This window comes from Pecten maximus, chromosome 5 (genome assembly GCF_902652985.1).
Source record: "Pecten maximus chromosome 5, xPecMax1.1, whole genome shotgun sequence".
NCBI lineage: Eukaryota > Metazoa > Mollusca > Bivalvia > Pectinida > Pectinidae > Pecten > Pecten maximus.
In genome coordinates, this window is record NC_047019.1 from 48,260,030 (window position 1) to 48,272,402 (window position 12,373).

The 12,373-nt window shown below is 34.4% G+C and overlaps 1 protein-coding gene across 1 annotated transcript in view; it reads right to left on the reverse strand.

The window, feature by feature from the left end:
- The window catches only part of LOC117328497 (fibronectin-like), a 33,261-nt gene extending 20,919 nt beyond the window's left edge, over positions 1 to 12,342 (reverse strand). The window contains exons 1-6 of the mRNA XM_033886034.1: positions 12,123 to 12,342; positions 9,825 to 10,097; positions 7,526 to 7,798; positions 5,227 to 5,499; positions 2,928 to 3,200; positions 629 to 901 (exon numbers count right to left, since the gene is read on the reverse strand). Of these exons, the coding sequence (XP_033741925.1) occupies positions 629 to 901; positions 2,928 to 3,200; positions 5,227 to 5,499; positions 7,526 to 7,798; positions 9,825 to 10,097; positions 12,123 to 12,342 (1,585 nt within the window). The remainder of the gene's footprint in view (positions 1 to 628; positions 902 to 2,927; positions 3,201 to 5,226; positions 5,500 to 7,525; positions 7,799 to 9,824; positions 10,098 to 12,122) is intronic.
- Positions 12,343 to 12,373: the final 31 nt, after the last annotated feature.

A 12,373-nucleotide genomic window follows, 5' to 3' on the forward strand; every position in this document is an offset into this window, starting at 1 on the left:
ATTTTCTTTAAAAAATGTTTTAAAGGTAATTAAGGTTTATTATTTTATACCGGTTATTCAAGCGAATAACTATATTTGAATCACAATTTTCTTAACTTAATGATAATACAATTATACAACACATACGTGGCTGGAATACACTGTATATGGGTTGATTCATTCATGTATATATAACAATGTGATTATTGTAATTAGCATGGTTAAGATATAGACGATGAGGATGAACATGGTAGGCATACCGTTTTCAGCAGAATGATCTGATGTGATAGAAAACATCAGCTTAAAACACACAAATAGCGAACTCTGGCCTAAAAGTCTATTCTTCTCCACTCAGATTATGCTGTCTTTTACCAGTTGGGGCTTGCCTCCATATATAATTCGTTTGTACATTTTGCTGTTTGCATTGTTGCCTTTCAGTAATATTGAAATTTAAGACATGTACCTATTGTATCAGTAAAACAACAAATAATGATGAAACCATCAATCAAACATAAATGCAATGCTATATTAACATATACATGTAGTTAATTAATTTTTACTTAATTTTTACGCGATAAAATGTTAAAATAAAATGATAAAATGAAGGTGATCTACAATAAATCATTAACTAAAATTCTTAATTACTCACTTGTTGAGGTCTGAGTTCCATAGTAATCTTCGCTCTCCAGTCCATTGGACAGAGTGAACACGTGGAAGGTGAAGGTCGTTCCTGGTGTTAAACTACTAATCGATAGGGTCGGGGTATCGTTTGTGATATCAGTGAAGGTACGGTTATCATGGATATCACCGCCATTATACGAGACGCGGTACCCGTCATGACCCCCGTCACCAGGAGTAACGGTCAAGGTCACACTGGCTATCGTCCTGTTAGTTACCGCTAAGGCAGTGGGTCTGTTTGGAACTGGTAAATGAAAGAAAACAACCCTTATATTTGCGTCAGTTACATCAACTCTATGGTATAGTACGTATCAAAGATTAATATTTCTCATTTTGAGGTAGACCTAGTGCAGAGCACAGAGACGGATACCTACATCGTCCAATATAGGGGTCATCTCTAACAAGAAATATCTTTAAAAAAGATAAACGGCATAGTTTTAACGATGGTGGTTATAATGTTAAACTGCTGGTGAAATAAATCAACTAAAAATTAAACAAATTAATGAATGCGCAGTTTCAGCACGGATAACAGAATTATATCAGTTTGAATCATTTTGGTGATAATAAGACTGCGTTTGAATCAGGAATATAATTTTATTAATGTGTCATTTGAAAAGATACATCCGATTATTCAGCTTGCAACCAATTTTAATTTTCTTTCGTTTTTAACTGAATATCTGCATTTTGCATTTACCACTACATTGACCAATCACATATTTCATCTTGACCAGTAACGCCACCTTTCAACTACCTACCAACTATAGGTACGACTATTACATATCACAGGTAACACACTATCGAGAGACCTATCGGCACACGAATTTGAATTCGGTCTTTTTTGTCAATATGTGGATTTATGTATGTAAAGCATCTTTATAGGTTCTTGATTTCAAGAGCGATTTCCGTACCACAGACTGGGTATAACCTTATCTTACTATCTAAGGGCATCTACTGTCTAGTATTTTCTTTAGATAATTAGCTACTCTAAGTGACATATCTAGCCAAAATAAAAACAAAAAGTCCTAGATTTGAAGGTGGCTTTGTTGATCAAGTTTCCACACCCTGCCACAAATTATCAAACATTACCATTCTTACTAAAAACAAGGCATCGCTTATAATACAAATCTCTCGCGTGCCAAATCTACCCGTTAAACATGTAAAACAGGTATGGTAAATGCATTTCCAATGTTTAGTTGTCTTCTGTTACTATTGTCATCTTTGTCAGTAAATTCATAATGATCAACTCCACCCTGCGATGGGCGATACCCTAACCCTAACCCTGCACAGTCAGTGTGACTGTAGAATTTGTTTGTCCACTAACCTCGATATTATGTGGAGGATTCGGAACTAAAATGATAATAATTTCCATGATATTTTAACTATATAAGTTTTATGGTTAAAATGAATTATATTGAAAGTCGTTAAACATGGAGGAACCATCATCATTTTATTAAATTTTGAAAATCGAAGAAAAGCTTCGAGTGCTTTGTGTACAGAAATTTAGACTGTTATGTTGTCTTAGATATGGATTATGAACTTAAATTAGGGCTAGTTTGAGCTTATGTCAAGGCTAATAGGTATGGTGGCATGTTTCTGTCATCGTGTTAGGTCCATATTATATACAGTGGGTCCAAATAAACACATTTTCTTTAAAAAATGTTTTAAAGGTAATTAAGGTTTATTATTTTATACCGGTTATTCAAGCGAATAACTATATTTGAATCACAATTTTCTTAACTTAATGATAATACAATTATACAACACATACGTGGCTGGAATACACTGTATATGGGTTGATTCATTCATGTATATATAACAATGTGATTATTGTAATTAGCATGGTTAAGATATAGACGATGAGGATGAACATGGTAGGCATACCGTTTTCAGCAGAATGATCTGATGTGATAGAAAACATCAGCTTAAAACACACAAATAGCGAACTCTGGCCTAAAAGTCTATTCTTCTCCACTCAGATTATGCTGTCTTTTACCAGTTGGGGCTTGCCTCCATATATAATTCGTTTGTACATTTTGCTGTTTGCATTGTTGCCTTTCAGTAATATTGAAATTTAAGACATGTACCTATTGTATCAGTAAAACAACAAATAATGATGAAACCATCAATCAAACATAAATGCAATGCTATATTAACATATACATGTAGTTAATTAATTTTTACTTAATTTTTACGCGATAAAATGTTAAAATAAAATGATAAAATGAAGGTGATCTACAATAAATCATTAACTAAAATTCTTAATTACTCACTTGTTGAGGTCTGAGTTCCATAGTAATCTTCGCTCTCCAGTCCATTGGACAGAGTGAACACGTGGAAGGTGAAGGTCGTTCCTGGTGTTAAACTACTAATCGATAGGGTCGGGGTATCGTTTGTGATATCAGTGAAGGTACGGTTATCATGGATATCACCGCCATTATACGAGACGCGGTACCCGTCATGACCCCCGTCACCAGGAGTAACGGTCAAGGTCACACTGGCTATCGTCCTGTTAGTTACCGCTAAGGCAGTGGGTCTGTTTGGAACTGGTAAATGAAAGAAAACAACCCTTATATTTGCGTCAGTTACATCAACTCTATGGTATAGTACGTATCAAAGATTAATATTTCTCATTTTGAGGTAGACCTAGTGCAGAGCACAGAGACGGATACCTACATCGTCCAATATAGGGGTCATCTCTAACAAGAAATATCTTTAAAAAAGATAAACGGCATAGTTTTAACGATGGTGGTTATAATGTTAAACTGCTGGTGAAATAAATCAACTAAAAATTAAACAAATTAATGAATGCGCAGTTTCAGCACGGATAACAGAATTATATCAGTTTGAATCATTTTGGTGATAATAAGACTGCGTTTGAATCAGGAATATAATTTTATTAATGTGTCATTTGAAAAGATACATCCGATTATTCAGCTTGCAACCAATTTTAATTTTCTTTCGTTTTTAACTGAATATCTGCATTTTGCATTTACCACTACATTGACCAATCACATATTTCATCTTGACCAGTAACGCCACCTTTCAACTACCTACCAACTATAGGTACGACTATTACATATCACAGGTAACACACTATCGAGAGACCTATCGGCACACGAATTTGAATTCGGTCTTTTTTGTCAATATGTGGATTTATGTATGTAAAGCATCTTTATAGGTTCTTGATTTCAAGAGCGATTTCCGTACCACAGACTGGGTATAACCTTATCTTACTATCTAAGGGCATCTACTGTCTAGTATTTTCTTTAGATAATTAGCTACTCTAAGTGACACATCTAGCCAAATTAAAAACAAGAAGTCCTAGATTTGAAGGTGGCTTTGTTGATCAAGTTTCCACACCCTGCCACAAATTATCAAACATTACCATTCTTACTAAAAACAAGGCATCGCTTATAATACAAATCTCTCGCGTGCCAAATCTACCCGTTAAACATGTAAAACAGGTATGGTAAATGCATTTCCAATGTTTAGTTGTCTTCTGTTACTATTGTCATCTTTGTCAGTAAATTCATAATGATCAACTCCACCCTGCGATGGGCGATACCCTAACCCTAACCCTGCACAGTCAGTGTGACTGTAGAATTTGTTTGTCCACTAACCTCGATATTATGTGGAGGATTCGGAACTAAAATGATAATAATTTCCATGATATTTTAACTATATAAGTTTTATGGTTAAAATGAATTATATTGAAAGTCGTTAAACATGGAGGAACCATCATCATTTTATTAAATTTTGAAAATCGAAGAAAAGCTTCGAGTGCTTTGTGTACAGAAATTTAGACTGTTATGTTGTCTTAGATATGGATTATGAACTTAAATTAGGGCTAGTTTGAGCTTATGTCAAGGCTAATAGGTATGGTGGCATGTTTCTGTCATCGTGTTAGGTCCATATTATATACAGTGGGTCCAAATAAACACATTTTCTTTAAAAAATGTTTTAAAGGTAATTAAGGTTTATTATTTTATACCGGTTATTCAAGCGAATAACTATATTTGAATCACAATTTTCTTAACTTAATGATAATACAATTATACAACACATACGTGGCTGGAATACACTGTATATGGGTTGATTCATTCATGTATATATAACAATGTGATTATTGTAATTAGCATGGTTAAGATATAGACGATGAGGATGAACATGGTAGGCATACCGTTTTCAGCAGAATGATCTGATGTGATAGAAAACATCAGCTTAAAACACACAAATAGCGAACTCTGGCCTAAAAGTCTATTCTTCTCCACTCAGATTATGCTGTCTTTTACCAGTTGGGGCTTGCCTCCATATATAATTCGTTTGTACATTTTGCTGTTTGCATTGTTGCCTTTCAGTAATATTGAAATTTAAGACATGTACCTATTGTATCAGTAAAACAACAAATAATGATGAAACCATCAATCAAACATAAATGCAATGCTATATTAACATATACATGTAGTTAATTAATTTTTACTTAATTTTTACGCGATAAAATGTTAAAATAAAATGATAAAATGAAGGTGATCTACAATAAATCATTAACTAAAATTCTTAATTACTCACTTGTTGAGGTCTGAGTTCCATAGTAATCTTCGCTCTCCAGTCCATTGGACAGAGTGAACACGTGGAAGGTGAAGGTCGTTCCTGGTGTTAAACTACTAATCGATAGGGTCGGGGTATCGTTTGTGATATCAGTGAAGGTACGGTTATCATGGATATCACCGCCATTATACGAGACGCGGTACCCGTCATGACCCCCGTCACCAGGAGTAACGGTCAAGGTCACACTGGCTATCGTCCTGTTAGTTACCGCTAAGGCAGTGGGTCTGTTTGGAACTGGTAAATGAAAGAAAACAACCCTTATATTTGCGTCAGTTACATCAACTCTATGGTATAGTACGTATCAAAGATTAATATTTCTCATTTTGAGGTAGACCTAGTGCAGAGCACAGAGACGGATACCTACATCGTCCAATATAGGGGTCATCTCTAACAAGAAATATCTTTAAAAAAGATAAACGGCATAGTTTTAACGATGGTGGTTATAATGTTAAACTGCTGGTGAAATAAATCAACTAAAAATTAAACAAATTAATGAATGCGCAGTTTCAGCACGGATAACAGAATTATATCAGTTTGAATCATTTTGGTGATAATAAGACTGCGTTTGAATCAGGAATATAATTTTATTAATGTGTCATTTGAAAAGATACATCCGATTATTCAGCTTGCAACCAATTTTAATTTTCTTTCGTTTTTAACTGAATATCTGCATTTTGCATTTACCACTACATTGACCAATCACATATTTCATCTTGACCAGTAACGCCACCTTTCAACTACCTACCAACTATAGGTACGACTATTACATATCACAGGTAACACACTATCGAGAGACCTATCGGCACACGAATTTGAATTCGGTCTTTTTTGTCAATATGTGGATTTATGTATGTAAAGCATCTTTATAGGTTCTTGATTTCAAGAGCGATTTCCGTACCACAGACTGGGTATAACCTTATCTTACTATCTAAGGGCATCTACTGTCTAGTATTTTCTTTAGATAATTAGCTACTCCAAGTGACATATCTAGCCAAAATAAAAACAAAAAGTCCTAGATTTGAAGGTGGCTTTGTTGATCAAGTTTCCACACCCTGCCACAAATTATCAAACATTACCATTCTTACTAAAAACAAGGCATCGCTTATAATACAAATCTCTCGCGTGCCAAATCTACCCGTTAAACATGTAAAACAGGTATGGTAAATGCATTTCCAATGTTTAGTTGTCTTCTGTTACTATTGTCATCTTTGTCAGTAAATTCATAATGATCAACTCCACCCTGCGATGGGCGATACCCTAACCCTAACCCTGCACAGTCAGTGTGACTGTAGAATTTGTTTGTCCACTAACCTCGATATTATGTGGAGGATTCGGAACTAAAATGATAATAATTTCCATGATATTTTAACTATATAAGTTTTATGGTTAAAATGAATTATATTGAAAGTCGTTAAACATGGAGGAACCATCATCATTTTATTAAATTTTGAAAATCGAAGAAAAGCTTCGAGTGCTTTGTGTACAGAAATTTAGACTGTTATGTTGTCTTAGATATGGATTATGAACTTAAATTAGGGCTAGTTTGAGCTTATGTCAAGGCTAATAGGTATGGTGGCATGTTTCTGTCATCGTGTTAGGTCCATATTATATACAGTGGGTCCAAATAAACACATTTTCTTTAAAAAATGTTTTAAAGGTAATTAAGGTTTATTATTTTATACCGGTTATTCAAGCGAATAACTATATTTGAATCACAATTTTCTTAACTTAATGATAATACAATTATACAACACATACGTGGCTGGAATACACTGTATATGGGTTGATTCATTCATGTATATATAACAATGTGATTATTGTAATTAGCATGGTTAAGATATAGACGATGAGGATGAACATGGTAGGCATACCGTTTTCAGCAGAATGATCTGATGTGATAGAAAACATCAGCTTAAAACACACAAATAGCGAACTCTGGCCTAAAAGTCTATTCTTCTCCACTCAGATTATGCTGTCTTTTACCAGTTGGGGCTTGCCTCCATATATAATTCGTTTGTACATTTTGCTGTTTGCATTGTTGCCTTTCAGTAATATTGAAATTTAAGACATGTACCTATTGTATCAGTAAAACAACAAATAATGATGAAACCATCAATCAAACATAAATGCAATGCTATATTAACATATACATGTAGTTAATTAATTTTTACTTAATTTTTACGCGATAAAATGTTAAAATAAAATGATAAAATGAAGGTGATCTACAATAAATCATTAACTAAAATTCTTAATTACTCACTTGTTGAGGTCTGAGTTCCATAGTAATCTTCGCTCTCCAGTCCATTGGACAGAGTGAACACGTGGAAGGTGAAGGTCGTTCCTGGTGTTAAACTACTAATCGATAGGGTCGGGGTATCGTTTGTGATATCAGTGAAGGTACGGTTATCATGGATATCACCGCCATTATACGAGACGCGGTACCCGTCATGACCCCCGTCACCAGGAGTAACGGTCAAGGTCACACTGGCTATCGTCCTGTTAGTTACCGCTAAGGCAGTGGGTCTGTTTGGAACTGGTAAATGAAAGAAAACAACCCTTATATTTGCGTCAGTTACATCAACTCTATGGTATAGTACGTATCAAAGATTAATATTTCTCATTTTGAGGTAGACCTAGTGCAGAGCACAGAGACGGATACCTACATCGTCCAATATAGGGGTCATCTCTAACAAGAAATATCTTTAAAAAAGATAAACGGCATAGTTTTAACGATGGTGGTTATAATGTTAAACTGCTGGTGAAATAAATCAACTAAAAATTAAACAAATTAATGAATGCGCAGTTTCAGCACGGATAACAGAATTATATCAGTTTGAATCATTTTGGTGATAATAAGACTGCGTTTGAATCAGGAATATAATTTTATTAATGTGTCATTTGAAAAGATACATCCGATTATTCAGCTTGCAACCAATTTTAATTTTCTTTCGTTTTTAACTGAATATCTGCATTTTGCATTTACCACTACATTGACCAATCACATATTTCATCTTGACCAGTAACGCCACCTTTCAACTACCTACCAACTATAGGTACGACTATTACATATCACAGGTAACACACTATCGAGAGACCTATCGGCACACGAATTTGAATTCGGTCTTTTTTGTCAATATGTGGATTTATGTATGTAAAGCATCTTTATAGGTTCTTGATTTCAAGAGCGATTTCCGTACCACAGACTGGGTATAACCTTATCTTACTATCTAAGGGCATCTACTGTCTAGTATTTTCTTTAGATAATTAGCTACTCTAAGTGACATATCTAGCCAAAATAAAAACAAAAAGTCCTAGATTTGAAGGTGGCTTTGTTGATCAAGTTTCCACACCCTGCCACAAATTATCAAACATTACCATTCTTACTAAAAACAAGGCATCGCTTATAATACAAATCTCTCGCGTGCCAAATCTACCCGTTAAACATGTAAAACAGGTATGGTAAATGCATTTCCAATGTTTAGTTGTCTTCTGTTACTATTGTCATCTTTGTCAGTAAATTCATAATGATCAACTCCACCCTGCGATGGGCGATACCCTAACCCTAACCCTGCACAGTCAGTGTGACTGTAGAATTTGTTTGTCCACTAACCTCGATATTATGTGGAGGATTCGGAACTAAAATGATAATAATTTCCATGATATTTTAACTATATAAGTTTTATGGTTAAAATGAATTATATTGAAAGTCGTTAAACATGGAGGAACCATCATCATTTTATTAAATTTTGAAAATCGAAGAAAAGCTTCGAGTGCTTTGTGTACAGAAATTTAGACTGTTATGTTGTCTTAGATATGGATTATGAACTTAAATTAGGGCTAGTTTGAGCTTATGTCAAGGCTAATAGGTATGGTGGCATGTTTCTGTCATCGTGTTAGGTCCATATTATATACAGTGGGTCCAAATAAACACATTTTCTTTAAAAAATGTTTTAAAGGTAATTAAGGTTTATTATTTTATACCGGTTATTCAAGCGAATAACTATATTTGAATCACAATTTTCTTAACTTAATGATAATACAATTATACAACACATACGTGGCTGGAATACACTGTATATGGGTTGATTCATTCATGTATATATAACAATGTGATTATTGTAATTAGCATGGTTAAGATATAGACGATGAGGATGAACATGGTAGGCATACCGTTTTCAGCAGAATGATCTGATGTGATAGAAAACATCAGCTTAAAACACACAAATAGCGAACTCTGGCCTAAAAGTCTATTCTTCTCCACTCAGATTATGCTGTCTTTTACCAGTTGGGGCTTGCCTCCATATATAATTCGTTTGTACATTTTGCTGTTTGCATTGTTGCCTTTCAGTAATATTGAAATTTAAGACATGTACCTATTGTATCAGTAAAACAACAAATAATGATGAAACCATCAATCAAACATAAATGCAATGCTATATTAACATATACATGTAGTTAATTAATTTTTACTTAATTTTTACGCGATAAAATGTTAAAATAAAATGATAAAATGAAGGTGATCTACAATAAATCATTAACTAAAATTCTTAATTACTCACTTGTTGAGGTCTGAGTTCCATAGTAATCTTCGCTCTCCAGTCCATTGGACAGAGTGAACACGTGGAAGGTGAAGGTCGTTCCTGGTGTTAAACTACTAATCGATAGGGTCGGGGTATCGTTTGTGATATCAGTGAAGGTACGGTTATCATGGATATCACCGCCATTATACGAGACGCGGTACCCGTCATGACCCCCGTCACCAGGAGTAACGGTCAAGGTCACACTGGCTATCGTCCTGTTAGTTACCGCTAAGGCAGTGGGTCTGTTTGGAACTGGTAAATGAAAGAAAACAACCCTTATATTTGCGTCAGTTACATCAACTCTATGGTATAGTACGTATCAAAGATTAATATTTCTCATTTTGAGGTAGACCTAGTGCAGAGCACAGAGACGGATACCTACATCGTCCAATATAGGGGTCATCTCTAACAAGAAATATCTTTAAAAAAGATAAACGGCATAGTTTTAACGATGGTGGTTATAATGTTAAACTGCTGGTGAAATAAATCAACTAAAAATTAAACAAATTAATGAATGCGCAGTTTCAGCACGGATAACAGAATTATATCAGTTTGAATCATTTTGGTGATAATAAGACTGCGTTTGAATCAGGAATATAATTTTATTAATGTGTCATTTGAAAAGATACATCCGATTATTCAGCTTGCAACCAATTTTAATTTTCTTTCGTTTTTAACTGAATATCTGCATTTTGCATTTACCACTACATTGACCAATCACATATTTCATCTTGACCAGTAACGCCACCTTTCAACTACCTACCAACTATAGGTACGACTATTACATATCACAGGTAACACACTATCGAGAGACCTATCGGCACACGAATTTGAATTCGGTCTTTTTTGTCAATATGTGGATTTATGTATGTAAAGCATCTTTATAGGTTCTTGATTTCAAGAGCGATTTCCGTACCACAGACTGGGTATAACCTTATCTTACTATCTAAGGGCATCTACTGTCTAGTATTTTCTTTAGATAATTAGCTACTCTAAGTGACACATCTAGCCAAAATAAAAACAAAAAGTCCTAGATTTGAAGGTGGCTTTGTTGATCAAGTTTCCACACCCTGCCACAAATTATCAAACATTACCATTCTTACTAAAAACAAGGCATCGCTTATAATACAAATCTCTCGCGTGCCAAATCTACCCGTTAAACATGTAAAACAGGTATGGTAAATGCATTTCCAATGTTTAGTTGTCTTCTGTTACTATTGTCATCTTTGTCAGTAAATTCATAATGATCAACTCCACCCTGCGATGGGCGATACCCTAACCCTAACCCTGCACAGTCAGTGTGACTGTAGAATTTGTTTGTCCACTAACCTCGATATTATGTGGAGGATTCGGAACTAAAATGATAATAATTTCCATGATATTTTAACTATATAAGTTTTATGGTTAAAATGAATTATATTGAAAGTCGTTAAACATGGAGGAACCATCATCATTTTATTAAATTTTGAAAATCGAAGAAAAGCTTCGAGTGCTTTGTGTACAGAAATTTAGACTGTTATGTTGTCTTAGATATGGATTATGAACTTAAATTAGGGCTAGTTTGAGCTTATGTCAAGGCTAATAGGTATGGTGGCATGTTTCTGTCATCGTGTTAGGTCCATATTATATACAGTGGGTCCAAATAAACACATTTTCTTTAAAAAATGTTTTAAAGGTAATTAAGGTTTATTATTTTATACCGGTTATTCAAGCGAATAACTATATTTGAATCACAATTTTCTTAACTTAATGATAATACAATTATACAACACATACGTGGCTGGAATACACTGTATATGGGTTGATTCATTCATGTATATATAACAATGTGATTATTGTAATTAGCATGGTTAAGATATAGACGATGAGGATGAACATGGTAGGCATACCGTTTTCAGCAGAATGATCTGATGTGATAGAAAACATCAGCTTAAAACACACAAATAGCGAACTCTGGCCTAAAAGTCTATTCTTCTCCACTCAGATTATGCTGTCTTTTACCAGTTGGGGCTTGCCTCCATATATAATTCGTTTGTACATTTTGCTGTTTGCATTGTTGCCTTTCAGTAATATTGAAATTTAAGACATGTACCTATTGTATCAGTAAAACAACAAATAATGATGAAACCATCAATCAAACATAAATGCAATGCTATATTAACATATACATGTAGTTAATTAATTTTTACTTAATTTTTACGCGATAAATGTTAAAATAAAATGATAAAATGAAGGTGATCTACAATAAATCATTAACTAAAATTCTTAATTACTCACTTGTTGAGGTCTGAGTTCCATAGTAATCTTCGCTCTCCAGTCCATTGGACAGAGTGAACACGTGGAAGGTGAAGGTCGTTCCTGGTGTTAAACTACTAATCGATAGGGTCGGGGTATCGTTTGTGATATCAGTGAAGGTACGGTTATCATGGATATCACCGCCATTATACGAGACGCGGTACCCGTCATGACCCGTCACCGGTAAGTCAGTCCATGGCATTCCGGTCAAGCATGGCATAGCCCTCGTCAGT